General features: G+C 44.7%; 1 protein-coding gene and 1 long non-coding RNA gene across 12 annotated transcripts in view; one reads left to right on the top strand and one right to left on the bottom strand.

Annotated features, from left to right (window-relative positions):
* Positions 1–297: 297 nt before the first annotated feature.
* Positions 298–7,760, bottom strand: NME6 (NME/NM23 nucleoside diphosphate kinase 6). 4 transcript variants are annotated; one of them, XM_077859035.1, is made up of 6 exons: positions 7,482–7,760; positions 5,202–5,298; positions 3,319–3,421; positions 2,132–2,171; positions 1,348–1,508; positions 298–1,070 (listed from the first exon to the last, which is right to left on the bottom strand). In XM_077859035.1, the coding sequence occupies exons 2-6, from the start codon at positions 5,289–5,291 to the stop codon at positions 904–906; spliced, it is 561 nt and encodes a 186-aa protein (XP_077715161.1). In that variant the 5' UTR covers positions 5,292–5,298; positions 7,482–7,760; the 3' UTR covers positions 298–903. The 4 variants fall into 4 exon arrangements, with proteins under 4 accessions (XP_077715161.1, XP_077715160.1, XP_077715158.1 ...); XM_077859034.1 differs by having other exon boundaries at positions 7,538–7,755; XM_077859032.1 differs by lacking the exon at positions 7,482–7,760 and adding an exon at positions 6,254–7,177.
* The window catches only part of LOC144290132 (uncharacterized), a 38,483-nt gene continuing 23,795 nt past the window's right edge, over positions 7,538–22,225 (top strand). For 7 of the 8 annotated variants that reach the window (XR_013357955.1, XR_013357956.1, XR_013357957.1 and 4 more), the window contains exons 1-2: positions 7,692–7,803; positions 7,970–8,121. This is a non-coding gene — a long non-coding RNA (uncharacterized LOC144290132). Of the gene's footprint in view, positions 7,804–7,969; positions 8,122–22,225 lie in introns of all 8 variants that reach the window. The other variant, XR_013357954.1, reaches the window with a different exon arrangement.

The following is a 22,225-nucleotide window of genomic DNA, read 5'->3' as shown; positions in this document are numbered from 1 at the left end:
ATGGTTAACTTTCATTCTCATCTATAACAGAGACATGGCTAACTTTAGTGGCTTTGTGCAAAACAGAAAAGTGAGTCATAAAAACATGCTTCTATTGGGCAGACACATCCTTGTTCAAATAAAAGTTGCCCCTTCCCCTAGGATGCAGCCCTACCCCTGGTGCACAACATGCATTTGGGCCCACACTCAACTTTGTCACTGGGTTCCTTTATGCACTAGACAAGCTACACACATGTGTGAACCTTCTGGGAGATTTCTACACAATCCTCTCCATTTAGCATAGACCAGAAACTTGGCTCCAGGACAGTTTTTTTCTTAAGTTTATTTGAGAGAGAGAGAGCAAGATGGGGGGCAGATGGAGGAGAGAAAGAATCTCAAGCAGACTGCACTAAGCACAGAGCCTGATGCAGGATTCAATCCCACGACCCAATCAATCATGACCTGAGCTAAAATCAAGAGTCTGATGCTTAACAGACTGAACCACCCAGGCATTCCTGGGACAGGTTTAATTATTCCACTTAAGGAGAAAGAGAGAAAGCACCTAGAATAGTGCTCCTAGTCTTGAAGATTCAGTAGAACACTGACTTTTATTGAGGAAGACAGGCCAAGTGGTGCTTATAGTCACTGCATTTTTCAGGCAAGTCAATTAGGCAAACTCCTCCTTGAAAAGGATGAATAGTTCTTAGAGAAAAGAGGAGCCATTACTGCTCTGAACCACCCATGAACATTCTGGAAAAGAGGTAGATAGCTAGATTCTAGAGCAGGTGGAAGTAAGGAGCTAGATCCTCAGGTATGTGTGGTGCCCAGCAAAGATGGTGCTACGATCCCCAGGCCTCCCTGGTCCTAGGTCTCTGAGAAAAGGCTGGGCAGTGCAGCCAGTCTTCACAGACCAACAGGCTTGCATCAGGCTGGTCCTGGGCCTCCTGGTCCGGCTGCACAGTGGATGCCTCCCTCTGGACTGTAGTGCACAGGGCCACAGCGCAGCTGGGGCTCCTCTTCCTCATACCAGCGCTGTTCACTGAAGTCAGGGAAGAAGGCTGCAATCTCTCTGCTGGCGGAAATCACAGAGTCTGCAAGGAGAGGTAAGAAAGAGAAGGAGTTCTCATAAGGAGTGCCAGTTGGAGGCAAGAGACAGTTATAATCAGATTCAGAAACCTGAGCCTCTAGTTCTGCCTCCTGACCCTAAGTCCTGAGGCCATGTCTGCGGAGATGGCCACAAAAGAAGAGAAATGTATTTGGGAGGAAAGTTTATGGCAGGGTTACCCCTTAACTCCAACATATGGCCTGACCACCAACCCCAAACCATCCTCTCTTATTGGTGGCCAAGGACAGGGGAGGCGGACTCACCAGAGCCATGGGTCGTGTTGCGGGTGTCAGTGAGGCCGAAACTTCCACGAATTGAATCTGGAGCCACATGACGTGCTCGAAACACTCTAGTGGGTCCCATCAGGGTCCTCCAGAGTTGGATGGCATCCTTGCGGGCAAGGATGTAGGCTCGGATTGGTCCGCTGTGTACAAAAGGAGCACATGTCAGGAATCTGGCTATGTGGTTGAGGAGGGCACACTGTGAGCAGGGCATGAATAAAGGCATACTATGTCCTGAGAGTTACCCTGCCTTTCTAGCTAAGGACTGATGCTGCTTCAAGTAGTAAGTGATGGAAGGCCACTCCGTGTATACATGAAAGGCCACAGAGGTCAGCATAGTGGCTCAGTAGCATTTAACAACACTCTTCTCTAGCCATTGGACCAATAACCATCATGGGACAAGTGGCTACCAGGTCAGTGTTGGCTTAGTCATAGCCTCAAGTCCATGTATCTTCAGACACTTAACACTGATTACAACTTTAAAGAGTGTCAAATGAAACTTAAAAATTTAGGGAGCAAGAGAGATAATTTTTTAAAAGATTTTATTTATTTATTCATGAGAGACACACACGCACACAGAGAGAGAGGTAGAGACACAGGCAGAGGGATAAGCAGGCTCCATGCAGGGAGACTGACGTGGGACTTGATCCCAGGTCTCCAGGATCACACTCTGGGCTGAAGGTGGCATTAAACCGCTGAGCCACCTGGGCTGCCCCGAGAGATAAATCTTGGTGGATAAAGATGCCAAAACGAAAATTAGAAGTACCTGGCCATGTACTCCACCAGCCGCTGATAGAAAAAACGCCCTGCAAGGAGAGAGTAACTTCATCAAGACATTGGTGCCCAAGAGAACGTTTGTACTTCTGCCTCCTTACTCAAAATAACAAAAATTGTTTTATTTTTAAAAAAGATTTGGTGTACCTGAGTGGCTCAGTCAGGGTCCTGGAATCGAGTCCCACATTGGGCTTCCTGCTTAGCAGGGAGTCTGCTTCTCTCTGCCTCTCTGGCCTTCTGCCCCTCGTCCCCTGCTCCTCTCTCTGCTCATGTTCTCTCTCTCTCAAATATTTTTGAAATAGATTTTATTTATTTATTCATCCACTTTAGAGAGAGAGTGCAAGGGAGAGGGGCAGAGAGAGAAAGGGAGAGAGTGGAGCCTGATGGGGGGCTCAATCCCATGACCTTGAGATCATGACCTGAGCCAAAACCAAGAGTCATATGTTCAACCGACTGCACCACCCAGGCACCCCAATAAAAACTGTTTTAGAGAAAAGAATAAGGACATACCTGGGTCTGAATCTAGGCACTGCCACTTACAACCTGTGCAATTTTGGGTAGGTCATTAATTTTCCTAACTCAGGCTCCTAATCTTTGTACTGGAGACATAACAATACCTACACCCCATAGGGCTCTAGGGAAAATTCAATGAAATCATGAGCACCAGGACAAGGTCTGAAATAGTAAACATGCACTAACTACTAACTACTGATATCATCAGGACATAAAACTAAATTTTTGGTTAGGACTACGAAGTGGAACCCTCCTAGAAAAAAAATTTTTTTTAAAGATTTAATGTATTTATTTATTTGAAAGAGAAAGAGAGAGTGCAAGTGGGGGGAGGACCAGAGGGAGAGGGAAAAGCAGACTCCAAACTGAGCATGAAGCCAACACAGGGCTCGATCCCATGGCTTGATCCCACGACACGGAGACCACGACCTGAGCCAAAATCAAGAATTGGACACTCAATTGACAGCCACTTAGACACCCCCTGGAAAATATTTTCCGAAGATTGATGATCATGAAAAGTTTGTGTATCAAGCGAGACTTCAGAAGAATGGCCACAGTATTACAGTTGGTAGGTCAGAGACAGCCTGCTATTGTGCATCCAGGTGAAAATCTCTCTTGCACACATCTTGAGACAGAGAAGTCTCCCATTCAAAGGACTGTTGATCCTACCTTCATGCTCTTGGTAAAACTTCTGGCATTCTTCTTTTCTCCACAGAAGTTCTTTCATTCGTACAATAAGGAACTTGTTGCTCAGAATCTGCTGATGAACAGCCTGGATAAACAACCACATCAAAGATAAAAATTGGTCAAAGGGACCTCTGGAATGAATAGGAGACACAGACTGATCAAAAGAACCATGAGGACCCACCAGAGCCCAGGACTTGAGAGTCTGTCCCATAGTTGGGTAGGAAGAGAAAGAAGGTGGAGTGAGGTAAAGACTTTCAGTCACATGGCCAGAGCATGAGCCTCGGGTGCAGGGGGCAGGAAGTGCCATCTCTGCCCTTCTGTTCCTACAGCCCACATGACCCGCTTCTCGAACCATCCTAAAAATATTTTGATAGTGGTCCTGCCTTGAGTTTGTCCCATTCTCTCCAAACTATCACACTCAACAGATTAAGAACACCATAAAAATATATGTCACACTCTGGTCAGAACCTTACTTATGGAATGAGGTACAACTACTCTAGCCCAGTGTTCAAGGCTGTACTGTCCTTGTCCTCCACCTCTTCCAATTCTCTAGTCCCATCACCCCAGCCTGCCTGTGGCCCTCAGATCCACCATATGTGTTCCTGTTTCAGTATCTCCCTCTAGGGAATACCTGCCCTCCTGAACACTAACTGAAGCCCATCCTTCCTTTGAGCCTGGCCAGGTCCCAACACTTGCAGGCCACCATTTCTGACTGCTCTGGTCTTCCTCTGCACCACAGTGTGCTTACCTAGCAGAATTGCTCAGCTAGTACTTATCCAACTATTGTAGGCAGAACCCTACAATGACCCTCCCCTAGTTCCACCCAGGTTCTGCACCCTACTCTCCAGGACTGTGAATATGATGCAATATGATTATATCATATGGCAAAAGGGATTTTCAGGTGTAATTAAGGTTGCTATCAATTGACTTTGGTGTATTTATTTTTAAAAATTCATTTTAGAGAGAGAGTGAGAGTATGTGGTAGGGAGGGGAGAGGAAGAGGGCAAGAGAAAGAATCTCAAGCAGACTCCCCACTGAGCACAGAGCCCAAAATGGTGCTCAGTCCAATGACCCTGAGATCATGACCTGAGTTGAAATCAGGAGTTGGATGCTCAACCAACTGAGCCACCCAGCCACTCCATCAGTTGTCTTTGCTTTAATCAAAAGGGAAGTTATCAGGATGAGCCTGATTAATCATATGAACTTTTTAAAAGCAGACTTTTATCTGGCTAGCAGCTAAACGAGAAGTCAGATTTAAGCATGAGAAGCACTGAACACACCACTGCTGTCTTGAAGATGGAGTGAGCCATGTGATGAGGAATGTGAGTGGTCTCTAAAATCTGGGAGCAGTCCTTGCCTGAAGGCAAGCAAGGACATGGGGACCTCAGTATTATAACCATAGGAATCAAACTCTGTCAACAACCCGAACAAATTTGGAAGTGGATTCTTTCCCAGATCCTCCAGCTAAGGAGCCAGTCAGCCAACACCTTAACTTTGGCTTTGTGAGACCCTAAGGAAAAATCCAGGAAAGCCTACTGAACTTCTAAATTCTAGAATTGTGAGATAAGAAATGTTGTCTTAAGCTGCTAAGTTTGTGGTAAGTTGTTACACAGCCAGAGAAAACTAATATACATACATTGTCTTGAGGTTTGGTTCTTCTTACTGTATTGGACCCTTATATTTTTTATCTGCCCCAATTCTCCAGTAGATTTTTGTCTTCTTAGAGTCAGAGTCCACAGGTCCTAGCTTTGCCTCCATAGCATCTTTCATAGGACTGTGCTGTCAGTCTTCACAAATGGCTCTGCAGCCCCAGAAACAGAAGCAGTGCCCAGGGCATACAGTAGAGGCTTAGGATTCCTTCTTACCTCCAGAATCAGGGGGTGAGCAACAGCATCAGGCTTGATCAGGGCCAGAGTAAGCTGGAGAGCCTGAGGGCTTCGCAAGATCGAGGTCATCTCACTCCTGCCATCAGAAAGCTGGATTAAGGACCCCTCCATGCTACGCTCCCCACCCTCCCTACTCTGGAGCCATGTAACCTTGAAAGCCAACAGCCATCTCACTTTCAAGGCCTATGGTGGTTACATACAAAGGAGTTACCTATTCAGGAGAAATTCAAGATTAAACATTACTTGTCTCTGCCAATGGTCCCTTCAATTTCTAACTTTTCATTGTGTTTTAGAGGATTTACAATTTACATTGCTAAACAGCCTGGCCCCAAATGTACAGTAACTGTTTCCATTCATAAGGCTTTCTATCCCATAGGGTGCTCCCATCAATTCTAGAAGTGGAAGATTGGATGGACAAGAATTGGGATGTTGCCAGGATACTCTTAAAGAAGTCTGCTGGATACATACCATCTCTTATCTAATCTTACATAGAGATCAGGATCTCCCCTGCCCAAATCAATTCTTTTTTTTTTTTTTAAAGATTTTATTTATTCAGGAGAGACTCAGAGAGAGAGGCAGAGACACAGGCAGAGAGAGAAGCAGGCCCCATGGAAGGAGCCCGATATGGGACTTGATCCTGGGACTCCAACCGTTGAGCCACCCAGGCGTCCCAATCAATTCTTTAATATACGCAGCTGTCCTCAATGGCAAGGCCTGTGGATATGCAACTCCAAGGTCAAGGACCACTTGTAACCATTTTGTATCTGAAGCAGCTGAAACAATGCCTAGGACAAAGGTCAGTTTAATTGACTAATGGAACCTATACAGTCTTGTTCTGTCTATCTTTGTATTTCTAGAGCCTAGCATAGCATAAGAGCTCAATAAATAATCATGGAAATGATATAAGGAACATAAAAGTATTTCTTAAACTGGACCAAGAGAATGTGGGGTATCTCTCAACTGTGAAATTCTATTCACATGTGAGAAACCGATCATCTGATCAGGACTAAGGACTAAGTATAAAAGATTACCTAGTGGAGCTCCTAAATTTGCCAACAAATATGGAGAAGACTTCCATGAAGACACACAGGAATAGTCTGGACAACACTTATTTCTTTTAGGCTGAAAGTAGCCTGACAATCATGTTAAAGGCAGTGCTAGGGTCTCCCCTACTCATGTCCTTTCTACAGCTTTCAGCTGGATGCTCCACTCAAACCACAAAATTAAGTCCAGCCAACCCACTCTCCCTAATATCCCAGGTTGTGAGTAACTGAAAGCAAAAGGAAGCTTCACCATAATCTAAGGAGAGACAGCCTTAACATCTCTCCCTCACCTTCCATATCCATGTTATCACCAAGTTCTGGCAATTTGACCTAAGCAGTGTCTCTCAAATCCATACAATCCTCTCCTCCAGGGCCACCACCCTAGCCCAAGACTTCATCAACCCTCATTGGATTTCTGCAACAGCCTCCTCGATGGCCTCTCAATTTCTACTCCTGCCAGCCTCTACAATTTCCACACAGCAGCCAGTGTACTAAAAATGTAAATCTCATCATGTGAGACATTTCCACAGTCCAAAATGTGCTTCCTCTGGTTACTGCCTATCCATCTACTAGATTTTAGTTCACTTCCCCTATTATGGCTTCTCGGACCTTTTCTTCAGTTATGTCTTCACTCATTAGGTAAGCTCCATGAAAGCATTAAAAGATGCTCACCTATGCAGAGTGTCTAGTACATAATTGAATCTCAACAGTATTTGTTGAATGAATGAATGAATGTGTCTCATCCAGCTATTGCAAGGCCAAGCTGCCAGGGGCCCTCTGGGGAAGGATGTGGCTCCTTTCCGAATGCCAGCCAAGTAATGATGGTCTTGGCCCTTGATTTACAACAAATGTTGACAGATCAAGAAACTCGCTCAACTTCAAAGTTGCTTTATCAGAGAATCACAAATTTCAGAAGTTGCCAGGGTATTCGCCCCCTCACCTGAGGTGCCCATTCCTCTGCTTCAGGGAGCGGGGTGGGGGTGGGGGTGGGGTGGGGCAAGCCCCTCATCCTCCCAGGCGCCACGGGGACCCGCAACCCCCTAACTCTGTCTCGGCTCCCCGTCCTCTACCCTCCCCCGACACCTGAGGCCCAGCTCCCCAACACCCCAGGCTCTCAGCCCCAGTTCTTGACACCAATCCATCTCCTTGCTGCCCCTCATTTCTCTAGGCTTGCAGCCGCGGGACTCCTGCCCCCTGCACCAGGGCCTCAGCGCACCCCGGATTCTGAGCTGTTCTGGCTCCCGCCCAGCAGGAGTTCAGGTCTGGATTCACCTGGTTCTCCACCGCGGCGCCCGGCCACCAGGCACCGCGGTAGCTAGCCTGCGCGGCCCAGGCGGGGTCTTTCGGGCGTTCGGCCGGGCAGCCCTTCCGGGGGTCCTTGCCGGGAAGCCGCGGACCCGGCCGGAAGTGGAGGCGTGGTGTGTGAGGTAAGGGGGAGACGGCGCAGTGGGAGTGGCCGGGCGGAGGCTAGACGGCCTGCGGGCCCAGCGCCGGTGCTGCGGGTGGCCCTTGTCTCTCCGCAGCGCCTGTCCCGGGCTGTACGAAGGGACGGGCCGTCTCGGGCGGGAACTGCCCCTCCGCGCCGGCTTGGGCGCCCTCAGGCGGGAGGGAGGCGGGCGTTCCTGGGCGGCCCTGCGCGGGGGAGGGGGCCGCCTGGCAATGGGACGGAGCTTGCTCGACTCGTTCTGTTACTTTTCTCTCTAGGGTAGTGCCTGGCTCGTGGTTGCTGCCCGGTACTTGTCGGAGCTACGTGGAGGGCGAAGAACTTGGGCGCTGCATCGCGAGGGCCGTGGCAGCCGTCCCAAGTCTCGCGCTCAGGCGATACCTAGACCCGAGGGAGCACAGCTGAGGTGGAGGTGGTGACCGAGGGTTCTTACCTGGGCTCTGGGTTTCCGTAGGCCGTGAGGGAAGCTAGTTGGAAGGGCCTTGGACATGTCGCTAAGGAACGTGGGGTAGGGTGGGTGGGTTCTCCAGCAGCCTGTAGAAGCAATGCAAAGTGAGGTGAGGACTGCGGGTATTCCTGGTGTGTGGTCTAAGTATGGAGATGGGATAGTGTGGCAGGTTGAAGAAGGGTGGTGACATTTTTTCTTGGAGTCACTGAATTTGAGAAGAGTGAAAATAAGCCATAACTGTCATCTATATCTTTATATCTACACACACACACACACACACACGCATATATATATATATATTAACTGATTCTAGTGCCAGGTATACAGGTGTTGCACTTCTGGAAAGTTGGAAGGGAGGTCTGTGATTCTGGTAGCTTGTTTCCACACGATGTCTTTCAGAAAGTCCAGTCCTGCTTGGCTGGTGAAGGCACATGTCCCTTTCTTCTTCTTCTTCCTTCTTCTTCCTTCTTCTTCCTCCTCCTCCCTCCTTCTCCCTCCTCCTTCGTCCTCCTTCTTCTTCCTCCTTCTTCCTTCCTCCTCCTTCTTCCTTCCTTCCTCCTCCTTCTTCCTTCCTCCTCCTTCCTTCTTCCCTCCTCCTCCTTCTTCCTTCCTCCTCCTTTCTTCCTTTCTCCTTCTTTCTTCCTCCCTCCTTCTTTCTTCCTTCCTCCTTTCTTTCTTTCTTTCTTCTTTTTTTTTCTTAAGATTTTATTTATTTATTCATGGAAGACACAGAGACACAGGCAGAGGGAGAAGCAGGCTCCATGCAGGGAGCCCAACGTGGGACTTGATCCTGGGTCTCCAGGATCACGCCCTGGGCAGAAGGCGGCGCTAAACCTCTGAGCTACACGGGCTGCCCCACATGTCCATTTCTGCCTTCACAGCATTAGAGTAAACTTAACCATATGCTACTGACCAGACATCAGGTTTTAGTCTTATTTTCCAGGTGTTTCAGGTCCAATTTTATTTTCTATTCCCTTTTTTTTTTAAGGTTTTATTTTTAAGTAATCTCTATACCCAACATGGGGCTTCAGCTTACAAGCCTGAGATAAAGAGTGACGTACTCCATTTTTTTTTTTTTAAAGATTTTATTTATTTATTCATAGAGACAGAGAGAGGCAGAGACACAGGCAGAGGAAAAGCAGGCATCATACAGAGAGCCTGATGTGGGACTCGATCCAGGGTCTCCAGGATCACGCCCTGGGCTGCAGGCGGCACTAAACCCCTGCGCCACCAGGGCTGCCCTACCTTTATCTTCATTAACATACGTTTGCACTATAGGGATTTTGCCGATTTTTAGACCATGGTCATTAGCTCACTTTTCTGTCTAACCCACACACACTGGCGAAGGCTTTAGTTCCATATTTTATAGTTGTTTTGACTACCCTGAGCAACAAGCCTATATAATGAAAGGAAGGGCAGATAGGATTTTAGGAGACTCAATAAATAACACCTTTTTTCTTTTCTTTTTTAAAGATCTTATTATTTTTTTTGAGAGAGAGTGCACTCGAGAGCACAAGCAGGGGGAGTGGCAGAGGGGAAGAGAGAGGGAGACACAGACTCCCCACTGAGCAGGGAGCCTGACTCAGGGCTTGATCCCAGGACCCTGAGATCATAACCTGTGCCGAAGACAGCCGCTTAACTGACTGAGCCACCCAGGTGCCCAACACCCTTTTTCTGAACTTGGGCTCAGAACCAACAGAAATAGAGTAATGGCAGGCAGGTAGAGACCAAATGTCAGCTTATTTAATACTGGTAGAGCTGTTGGAGAACATATTGTGAGAACCAGATTCGCCACCTTCTAATTCTGTGCTGCCAGACTTCAATGCCAGGTCTCCTAAAAGCCTTAAGTAACACCAAAAAGAATCTAAATCATTAATAGGACATACAAAGTTATGACAGCATTGCTTCACATTCACTGAATTTAGGAAGCAGATCACCTTGAGCTTGTAGTAGATTTTGTCCCTAGAAACCTTTTCAAAGACTCATACTCAATGTGAGGGAAGGTGAATAGGCTGAAAAGGTCTTGACTCAATGTCACTGTGGCTCTGGTAATTCTATAACAGTTATTGAGTCTCCTAACTTGTGAATCTAAACTCGGGAGAATCACCTATTATGAGATTAATTATGACCTGTGTTGATTATATTCTGAGGGGCCTCTACCTGCGTCTTGTCTAGTCTTTGTTTTTCAGCTAGTGGTATTTAAGACGATGCCACCTTCTTACAGTGTTAATTTACAATAGTAGCAGCCCCAAACCATGTCTTTGAGGTGTCTTTCTTTTTTGTCCAATATATTCAAATTTCTTAATACCGTTTCTCTTTTGGGTCCTGTGTTTCTGGCGTCCCCAAGCTGCATTGAGGGTAAGCTCTATGACATGGCTTACCCAGCCCCACTGTGAACAGCTCTCAGTTGGCCACTGTTTTCTTCTGTAGAGTTGGTCAGGCCCAGGACACATGGCTCCTATGCGTGGGGGACAGGAGGGTGGTCCTTTACCCCGTGAGTTTTAGTTGAGCATTACTGTGGCAGGTGTTTTTTTATTTTTTTATTTTTATTTTTTTTTACCTGAAGCTACTATTCTAAAATTTGTTGCCTCAGGGACCCAGTGAGAATTGAGACCTTTGCCATTCCTCCAGATCCTGTCTCAGCTTCTGAGCTTCTGGATGTGCCACGAGTAGTATTTCTTTCAGACACTTCTCTTTGGGCATTTTCTTTTTCTTTTTCTGTATTCCCCTACTCCTTTTCAGAAGGCTCATTGAATTTCTGACATTTTTATCGTTGGAGAGAAGGAAGACCCATGGAACCAGCTCTTTGCTAGGCTACAGAAAGTGGGGAAGGAATGAATTTACATAGCCATGCCCTAGAGATTTGTCTCTCAGTTGTTTTCCAAGATATCAACTTGCTTTTTAAAAAATCTCTCAAAAAAAAAAAAAAACCCCAAAACCTCTTTTCCTTTATTTTCGTTCTTGTACTGCTTCTGATCTTATGGAGCAGGTTTCTTTTTTTTTTTTTTTTTAATATTTTTTTTTAGGGATCCCTGGGTGGCGCAGTGGTTTAGCGCCTGCCTTCAGCCCGGGGTGTGATCCTGGAGACCCGGGATCGAGTCCCACACGGGGCTCCCTGCATGGAGCCTGCTTCTCCCTCTGCCTGTGTCTCTGCCTCTCTCTCTCTCTCTCTGTGACTATGATAAATAAATAAATAAAAATTAAAAAAAATATATATTTTTTAATTTATTTATGACAGTCACACAGAGAGAGAGAGAGAGGCAGAGACACAGGCAGAGGGAGAAGCAGGCTCCATGCAGGGAGCCCCGTGTGGGACTCGATCCCGGGTCTCCAGGATCACACCCCGGGCTGAAGGCAGGCGCTAAACCACTGCGCCACCAGGGCTGCCCTGTTTTGTTTTGTTTTTTTAATCTTATTTATTTATTCATGAGAGACACACACACATACACAGAGGCAGAGCCACAGGCAGAGGGAGAAGCAGGCTCCATGCAGGAGCCTGACGTGGGACTCGATCCCAGGTCTCCAGGATCAAGCCAAGGGCTGAAGGCGGTGCTAAACCACTAAGCCACCCAAGCTGCCCCATAGTCAGAGTTATTGACAGACCAGCAAGTGGGGAGTAAACCATGAAGGGGAAAAAAAACCACACATGAATTCTGGTTTTGTCCTTTGGCCTTGAGTCTAGCTCAGGATATAAGGGATGGAATTTGGGACAGCCCTTCCATTCTGTCCGCTGGGCTGGGCCTAACAAAGTCTGGAACTCATACACTTGTGCTCCTTAGCATATGTGGAATTTTTTTTTTTTAAGATTTTATTTATTCATGATAGACAGAAAGGCAGAGACACAGGCAGAGGGAGAAGCCGGCTCCATGCAGGGAACCCGATGGGGGACTCAATCCTGGGACTCCGGGACCACACCCTGGCCAAAGGCAGGTGCCAAACGGTTAAGCCACCCAGGTGTCCTGCATATGTAGAATTTAATTGCAGTTTAAAGGCCCTGGCCTCTCGAACTAGCTAAAAGACATAGTAAAGGACCAAATACTTGTTTTACCCCAGTATCTAAAAGGCGTGTATGGGGAAGGACTTCCCTGTAGTTAAATTTGTGGCTCAGTAGACCCTGTTCACCGAGGTCTTCCCTGCTGCTTAGGCTTTGCAGATGCCCCACAAGGGAAGGCAGTGGGTCTCTGCTAATAAGGCCAAGGTCAGTGCCCACACCTTAGCCCTTATGTGCTTCCACCACAGAGATTGTGTTAAGGACTGGCTTTACTGAACCATGTGACTGGCATTTTGCTAAGGTACTCCTTCATCCCAGCCTGTACATAAAATCAGTTAGAAAAACACTTGCCTGTGAACAAAGTGGCCTGCATTTCAACATGGCCAACTTGAAAAGTGAAATGCTTCAAGTGGTGGTCCCATTGTAGCCTCAACTTGTATGTGATATTTTACTCTCCACATTCCTCACCAGATCTCTCTTTTCTGTTCTTTGCCAAATCATGAGATCCTAACATTCCTTTGAATGAAACATCCCTCCACCTCTGTCAAAAGGCAGAGCCTATGCCTGTGAAACTTACAAAATAGAGCAACAGAACCTGTGGGCAGCTGGTTCCCAAAATAAGGGAAGAAAGGGTCAAGCTACCCTTAATCTGGCTCTATGTCCCTGAAGCTTCAGCCAAGGGAGAAGAGTTATGAGAAGAGATCAGGAGTATTTAGAGGAAATCTTCCTCTTGGACCCAAGAAACCAGTCCAAGAAACATTTGCTTTCTAGTAAAGTTGAGAATAACTTGGTTTCAACCTGTGTGTTTGGCAATTGGTTGAGAGGTTGGCTTAGAGAAAAAAGTGAATTCATTTGGGATGTGAGTTTGGAGTGATGGTAGGACATTCAAGCAGAAGTAGCTTGGTGGTAGTTGGATAAAGTTAGGTTTGGGAATTGTCAAAGGGGTGATAGAAATACGTCAGTGAAGAACTGACCATGGGAAAGAATGCAGAGAGAAGACAAGGTCAAAGACCAATCCTTTCCCTGTCTAAGAATAATTAAAGACTTGTTTATAAAGGGAATGCCTGGCTAGGTCAGTCGGAAAAGCAGTGACTTGATCTCAGGGTTGTGAGTTCAAGCCCAATGTTGGGTGTAGAGATTACTTAAGTAAATACATAAACATAAAAAAAAAAAACTTGTATATAAGGGAAAACAATGATTGATTAAATCTAGCAAAAGCAAAAACAGTATTTATATATGAGAAAGAGTAGAGAAGGAAGAAGGAAAAAACGGTTTTATGTAAATGGTGGCTTTTGTTTCCTGTGGGTAGACTGCTGATCAGCTGGCAGCCAACAAAAAGGCCAGTATTCTTTCCTGCAGCAACTGAATAGATTATAAAATAATACAACTTCACTTGCTTATGGGTTCCCCAGAAGACCTTTAGAGTTCAGGTGAGATTTAGGTGTCAGGCTGTCTCTGGATAAATAATGTCTATCACTATCCACCTTCAACTAGGCCAGGTCTGTTATTTCCCTTGTCAGAATCTCTGACCTCCCTTTTAATCAGACTCCGCTCTAGTCTAAATTAGCCCTGAAAGTTTCAGTCTCCTGAAGTAGCAACGTGAGTTGAATGTTGTTTTGGGGGCAATGTCTGTATAGTAGTATTTAGACTCCCAAATATTAGCAATGCCAAAAGAGTAAGTGAATCCTAGATACTGTTAAAAATACTTGAAACCCATTTCATATCCAGTTTACTCACTGGCCTGTTTAATCAGGAGAATAAGACCCAAGGATTGTTTAGTCACGTTTAGCTAATGAATATTCATAAACCAAGTGGATCATGACTGAGTGAGCATTTCCTTTTTTTTTTTTTTTTAAGATTTTATTTATTTATTCATGATAGTCACAGAGAGAGAGAGAGGCAGAGACACAGGCAGAGGGAGAAGCAGGCTCCATGCACCGGGAGCCCGACGTGGGATTCGATCCCGGGTCTCCAGGATCGTGCCCTGGGCCAAAGGCAGGCGCCAAACCGCTGCGCCACCCAGGGATCCCGGGCATTTACTTTAGAGAACAAAAATCCTGATAGAAGTTTCTAACTTTGAATTTTTTTTTTTTTAAATTTTATTTATTTATGATAGTCACAGAGAGAGAAAGAGAGAGAGGCAGAGACATAGGCAGAGGGAGAAGCAGGCTCCATGCACCGGGAGCCCGACGTGGGATTCGATCCCGGGTCTCCAGGATCGCGCCCTGGGCCAAAGGCAGGCGCCAAACCGCTGCGCCACCCAGGGATCCCAGAAGTTTCTAACTTTGAATCACCATCTCTGCTCACAACTGCTAAAACAAATATTTTCCATTAAAAAAAATACATTTAAATACCTTCACACTTGCTTTTTAGATGAAGTGTGTATTTTTTTCTTTTGCTGTAGATGTTATAAAGAACTTTTAATCTCCTGAGCTCCACTTCTGCCATTAGCTACCCAGTTTTCCAAAAACTCAGGCATGATTCTTGGTTTCATTTTTTGCAAGATTGCGCTCAACGATCCTTCAGCAAACCTCTGTCCATTTAACCTTCAGCTGTACCCTAAATTGGATCACCTCTGGCCATCTAGCCTGAGTCAGCCTCATCTCTTCATGTACTGTCATCTCTTCAAGCCTTCTGTGGCTTGTTTTTCATACAACCATTAGACTGATCTTTTTATTTTAATTTTACTTTTTAAAATAAATATATATTGGGATGCCTGGGTTGCTCAGTGGTTGAGCATCTGCCTTCAGCTCAGGTTGTGACCCCGGGTTCCTGGGATCAAGTCCCACATGAGGCTCACCACAGGGAGCCTGCTTCTCTCTCTGCCTATGTCTCTCTCATGAATAAATAAATAAAATATTTGAAATATATAATATATATATATATTTAAAAGTAATCTCTACACCCATCAGGGGCTCAGACTCCACCCTGAGATCAAGAGTTGCACGTTCCACTAACAGCCAGGTGTCCCCATATTGATCTTTTTAATGCATAAAGCAGGTCACATCACTCTACTGCCTGAAGCACTGCCATGTTTTGCTGCTTTACTAAGAACAAAAGCCAAACTCCTCACCATGGCCCTTAAAGCACCATGTGACTTGGCCTTTGCTGACCTCTGTTCTTCCCGAACCACTCTTCCCTCACTCCTACCATTCCACCATCTTGTTCCCACCTCAAGGCCTTCACAGGAGCTATTCCCTCTACCTAAAACCCCTTCTACCCAATATTTGCTCCAGTCACTCCACACTGAGTCACCTCCTCAGGCCTGGCCAGATTTCATGATCTAAAGCAACACCCTCTCCCAGCATTCTCTTTCTATTAACCTTCTCTGTTTTTCCTCAGTACCTGTACCTATCTTTGTTGCTCTAGCCTACCTTTTCTTCTGGCTTTATTAAAGAGAGGAAAATCTGGGCAGCCCAGGTGGCTCAGTGGTTTAGCGCTGCCTTCAGCCCAGGGCCTGACCCTGGAGACCCAGGATTGAGTCCCACGTGGGGGAGCCTGCTTCTCCCTCTGCCTGTGTCTCTGCCTCTCTCTCTCTCTCTCTCTCTCTCTGTCTCTCATGAATAAATAAAATCTTAAGGAAAAAAGAGGAAAATCTAGCTAACAGCTCTCCAGCTCCACTTGCCTCCTCCCTGCATGTGTGGGTACTTGAGAGTGTGTGTGTGTGTGTATTCCCCTGAACCAAGTGAAGGGGATTCCAGAGTCTGACTTTCAAATATGGGGAAGTACCTGCAGAAGGAGATTGGCCTCTCTCCTACTCATCCCTTGAACCTCAACCCAGTGTTTCCATGGTCAAATGGGGTGTGCAATGGAATAGTTAGTGTGAAACCTTGACATGTATCCCCTGGGATTTAGGGCGTACGTAACCATAGAACCTGATGCCTTCTGTCTTCCTGGAGAATCTGTCCACAGCAAGGAAAAAGAGGAAGTTACCCTTGCTCTGTTTCCTTAACCCTAACAAATTTTAACCCCTACTATCGAGCCTCTTATTCTAAATCCTATACCTTGGCCCCTAACCCCACCACTGATGGTGATCTAACTCTTAACTTGTAACCTAGCCTACCTTTTCTGATCCTGACTCATTCTCTTCTGACACTGACCTAACTCTGGCCCTTGATCCTTTTTTTTTTTTTTTAAGATTTTATTCATAGAAACACAGAGAATGAGAGGCAGGCTCCATGCAGAGAGAGCCTGACATGGGACTCGACCCAGGGTCTCCAGGATCACGCCCTGGGCTGCACCACCGGGGCTGCCCTGGCCCTTGATCCTTAAACTGAAGTGCTAGACCTTAGACTTTTGCCACAGCTCTAACATCTAACCCACCCTAGTTCCCTAATCACCACTTTAACCTTAACTTTCTAACCCTAGCCCAAGCCCTAGTCTCTAAACTTCTAACCCTTTAACCTTAGACCTGGTTTCTAGATCCTGAGATCCTGACATTTATCTTCTAACCTGGTAATCCTGCCCTAATCTCAACATTTAATCCTTAAATCCTGACCCATGGATTCTAACCTCTAAACCCTCACCCATACTGCTAACCTCCAGAACCCTGGAACCCCAGAACCCCAACCCCAACTCCACAAATGACAAGCCAGTACTTCACTCTACTGTGGACCATAGACAGGGGAATTGCAGCAACTCAAAGTGCATAGGTCAGAGGACATAGTGAATGCCAGCAAATTAATCCACCAGACACAGAACATGAAACAATAGGACTTCTAAAGAGCCAGGAGAAAAAAAGCCAGAAACACTTCCCTAAATAAAAGATGTGGTAGACCAGCAGCAAGCCTGAATAAGCCTTCAAATCTCTAAAGACAGGCAATGAAAGTCAGTCATTGTGACCATACCTCTCTGTCCCAACACAGTAGACTCAGCAGGTCATACTAGAGCCATGATGGAAGAGAATTGTCCTTCCTGGTAGAGCTCTCAGGCACAGATGGATGGCTCAGTAAAGCCCTTGCCCTAGGACACAGCAGAAGAAACCTTGGTAATACAATGGCTATCAACCCCAGGAGATAAGAGCCATAGCCAGCATTACCATTCCCCCAATTTCCCTAGCATAATCATTGGGACTCCAGGAGAAGCCCAGAAACCAGCTAACAATCTAGTTGAACAAAAGACAGGAACCCTATATGAAACCAGCTATTAAAAAGAAAAAAAAAAAAAACCAGCTATTTCCCCAAATTCCAGGCCCTGACCTGGATGGGATTCCCAGGATCCAGTGTTCCAACATGAACCAAACTTCAAGAAACAGCCACAAATCTCCCATGGAGAGGACAGAAGGGGAAAAAAAAAATTCCATGCTCGGAGTCCCTTCTCCCTTTTGTCTCATTCCCAACCTTTACCTCCACCACTAGGGTGCCCATACAAAAGAGACGAAGGGCAACAGACAGTAGTAATAGAAAACATTTGCTAACAGGACCGAGGAGGTGCTTTATCTTGCTTATGCTTATGTGACTTCTGTATATTCATTATACTTAGGTATAATTTGCTTTAAGTTGGAATACTGCTGAAACCTAAAATAAAATAAATCTTAAAAAAAAGTATCAAAATATGTTTATTTCAAAATTTCTTTTTTTTTTTTTTTTAAAGATTTTATTTATTTATTCATGAGAGACACAGAGACAGAGAGAGGCAGAGACACAGGCAGAGCGAGAAGCAGGCTCCATGCAGGGAGCCTGACGTGGGACTGGATTCCGGGTCTCTAGGATCACACCCTGGACTGAAGGCCGCACTAAACCCCTGAGCCACCTGGGCTGCCCATCCTTAGTGTTTATATTCCATTTTGAGTCCTCCACATCCTGGCTGATTTTAATTGTTTATTTTTGTGTATGTGAAACAACTCTGATTTTAAGGGAACTGTACAAAAATGCCCAGAGAAGTGCTGCTCCTCCCTCATTCTTACTATCTTGTTCCCATTACCCATTTCTTTCCATCATTTCCCCAAGTACTCCCTACAGGTAACCATTCTTTTTTGTTTCTGGTTTACCTTATGTTCCCTTTGTATAAATGAGCAGATACAGGTGTAGTTTATCGTATCCTCTTCTTTGTTACACAAATGTTACATTACACTCCTGGGCGTTTTGCCTTCTCCACTTTCAGAATGCCCTGGAAAACACTCTGTATCAGCTCATAGAGACCTTTCTACCTTTTTTTTTTTTTTTTTTTTTCTTTCTTTCTTTCTTTCTTTCTTTCTTTCTTTCTTTCTTTCTTTCTTTCTTTCTCTTTCTTTCTTTCTTTCTTTCTTTCTTTCTTTCTTTCTTTCTTTCTTTCTTTCTTTCTTTTACAGCTGCATTGTTCTTTATTGTGTATGTAACCATTCCCATATACATGGACATTTATTATTTTTTATTTTTTTATTTTTTTTATACATGGACATTTAGAGGGTTCTCAGTTATTTGCAATAGCAATGCTATAGTGAATAACCTTGCACTTACATACTTTTGTATAGAGGTGTGTCTTCAGAGTCCTAGATTCCTAGGAGTGAGATTACTGTCTTGAAAGTAAAGTATATACATAGGTTTGCTAGGTATTTGTCAATAGTTGTGTTAGGTCTGTCTTAGCTATTTCCTTCTGCTATTGGTTTCTAATTTTAGTCCGTTGTGGTCAAAGAAAATACGTGGGATGATTTCAGTCCTTTTAAATGTATTGAACGGTTTTTTTTAAGATTTATTTATTTATTTATTCATGAGAGACGCACACACACACAGGCAGAGACACAGGCAGAGGGAGAAGCAGGCTCCATGCAAGGAGCCCGACGTGGGACTTGATCCTGGGTCCCCAGGATCACATCCTGGGCTGCAGGCAGCGCTAAACTGCTGTGCCGCCAGGGCTTCCCGTATTGAACATTTTTAATGGTCCAGGATATGGTCTGTCCTGGAGAATATTTTACATGCATTTGAGGAATATATGTAATTCTGTTGTTGAATGGAATGTTCTATAGATACTTAGATCTGTGATGTTTGTGGAGATTTGATAATTCCAGCCTTCTGTTTACTTTGAATCTTCTGCTTAGTTGCTCTATCCAGGATTGAAAATGGGATGTTGAAACCTCCAGCTATTATTGTGGAATTGTCTATCTCTTTAATTTGCCTCATGTATTTTGAGGCTCTATTTTTAGCTGCAAAAAATGTTTATATGTCTTCTTGCTGGATTGACTCTTTGATCAATATAAACTATCCTCTATCTCTAGTAATAATTTTTGTCTAAATTCTACTTTTGATATCAGTATAGCCGCTTTAGGTTTCTTTTTGTTGCTATTTACGTGATTTTTTTTAATCCTTTTTTTTTTTTTTTTTAAAGATTTTATTTATTCATGAGAGAGAGAGAGAGAGGCAGGCAGAGACACAGGCAGAGGGAGAAGCAGGCTCCATGCAGGGAACCCGATGTAGGACTCGATCCTGGGTCCCCAGGATCATGCCCTGGGCCAAAGGCAGCGTGAAACCACTGAGCCACCTGGGCTGCCCTTTTTTCATCCTTTTATTTTCAGTCCATTTGTGTCTTAGAATTCAAAATGTGTCTCTTATAGATGGCATCTAATTGGGTCATGTTTTTATTCATTCTGTCAATTTCTGCTTTTGGTTTTAATGTGTAATCCATTTCTGTAGTTGTGGATAAAGTAGAATTGTCCTCTGGTCATTTTGCAATTTGTTTTCTTTTTTTTTTTTTTTAATTTTTATTTATTTATGATAGTCACACAGAGAGAGAGAGAGAGGCAGAGACATAGGCAGAGGGAGAAGCAGGCTCCATGCACCGGGAGCCCGATGTGGGATTCGATCCTGGGTCTCCAGGGTCACGCCCTAGGCCAAAGGCAGGCGCTAAACCGCTGCGCCATCCAGGGATCCCTCTTTTTTTTTTTAAAGTTCTTCCCTAACATATTTTTATTTTTATTATTTATTTATTTATTTTTAAAAATTGTATTTATTTATTCATGAGAGACACAGAGAGAGAGAGAGAGAGAGAGAGGCAGAGACACAGTCAGAGGGAGAAGCAGACTCCATGCAGGGAGGCTGATGCGGGACTTGATCTTGGGAGTCCAGGATTATGCTCTGGGCCGAAGGCAGGCGCTAAACCGCCGAGCCACCCAGGGATCCCCTGCAATTTGTTTTCTATTTGTCTTACGTCTTTTTTGTTCTTCTGTTCCACCATTGTTGCCTTTTCTTGTATGTTAAATATTTTTCAGAGTACTATTTTAATTCCCTTGTCTTATTTATTTATTTAGAGAGAGCATGTGCGAGTAGGAGGGGCAGAAGGAGAAAATCTCAAAAGCCAGATCCACACTCAGCATGGAGCCCAACATGGGGCTTAATCCCATGACCTTGAGATCATGACCTGAGCTGAAATCAAGAGTTGGATGCTCAACTGACCGGGCTACCTAGGCACCCCTCTTTGACTATATGTTTTAGTTATTTCCTTAGTGATCACCCTGGGGATTATAATTAACAACATATAACAATCTAGTTCATGTTAATTCCTTTTTTTTTTTAAGTTTTATTTATTTATTCATGAGAGACACAGAAAGAGAGAGAGAGGCAGAGACACAGGCAGAGGGAGAAACAGGCTCCTTACAGGGAGCCCAATGTGAGACTTGATCCCGAGACCACCATCACTACCTGAACCAAAGGCAGATGCTCAACCGCTGAGCCACCCAGGCATCCCTCTCTAGTTCATATTAATTCCAACTTAATTTTAATCTTGTACAAAACTCTGTTTCTATATAATACTCTGCCCACCTCCTCCTTTGTGGTATTATCGTCTTACAAATGTCATTTTATGCGTGTACGCAGGTCATGTAGGAACAGATTCAAGCCCACTAGCATGAGTTCAGTGGAGATTTCTACTTTGCCCCTTAATCTCATCTCCTCTTTGCCCCTTAAAAAATTTCATCCTTGGGCAGCCTGGGTGGCTCAGTGGTTTAGCACTGCCTTCAGCCCAGGGCATAATCCTGGAGACCCGGGATCGAGTCCAATGTCGGGCTCCTGCATGGAGCCTGCTTCTCCCTCTGCCTATGGCTCTGCCTTTCTCTCTTTCTGTGTCTCTCATGAATAAATAAATAAAATCTTAAAAAAAAAATTTCATCCTCATATTAAATCTCTGTCCACTTCTTTTATTTCTATAGACATTTTCAGATCTCTTATATCTGAGGAAAGGACATATTCACACTGACCAACCAGTGCCATCATATATAAACAGTTTTCTCCTTAGAACTGTAGGATCTCTTGTTGCATGGGACCTCAAGAAGATAATTGAGTCACATAGTTCCTAATTCTAGTTTCACATCAGAATTTCTGAGTTTGGGAGGCTTTTCTTTCTTACTGGGTGTTGCCTGGGGTTCATTTCAGAACTTCTGATAACAATCTCATTCTATTCTTTTTATTCTTTTTATGCTTTATCCTAAGAATTGAGGAGAAATTGGATTAAATGACTATAACTTCTAGATTGTGTTGAGTAAATGTTCTTAGTCCTAAATCCTACATGGTGTCATTAGTCTGCAGCTTATAATTTTGGGAAAGAAGAAAAGCATTAAAGCATGTTAAGAAATAAACATATTAACACAGGCATGTATTTCCTCATCCTTTCTCAGTTTAATGTGTGCATGTGTCTATATGTGTTTCCCTAGGACCATAAGTATGTTTATTCATGAGAGACACACAGAGAGAGGCAGAGACATAGGCAGAGGGAGAAGCAGGCTCCCCACAGAGAGCCTGAATGCAAGACTTGATCCCAGGATCCCAGGATCATGACCTGAAGGCAGATGCTCAATCGCTGAGCCACCCAGGTGTCCCATGTGTGCAACTTTCTAAGCCTCCATCCCTTTGTCTATAAACTGAGGATGTACTTCTTGAGTTTGTAGTGAGGCTTAAATAAGTTAGTGCTTGTAAACTATTTGGAAACCTTACCGTGGCCAGGCATTACTTCAAGTAATGTGCTTAACACATTTTCTTTGGATAAAATTCTCTCTTTTATGGTCTGATTGAAATTACTCAAATCAGATCCTGGTATATTGAAAACCGTGTTACTCACATGACACATATTCATCTCAATAATGACCAGAGCCCTCAGGTTGTAAATATAGCT

Source organism: Canis aureus, chromosome 19, assembly GCF_053574225.1.
Source record: "Canis aureus isolate CA01 chromosome 19, VMU_Caureus_v.1.0, whole genome shotgun sequence".
Taxonomy (NCBI): Eukaryota; Metazoa; Chordata; class Mammalia; order Carnivora; family Canidae; genus Canis; species Canis aureus.
The sequence above is the reverse complement of the archived record's forward strand: the minus strand, read 5'-3'. Positions and strand labels throughout refer to the sequence as shown.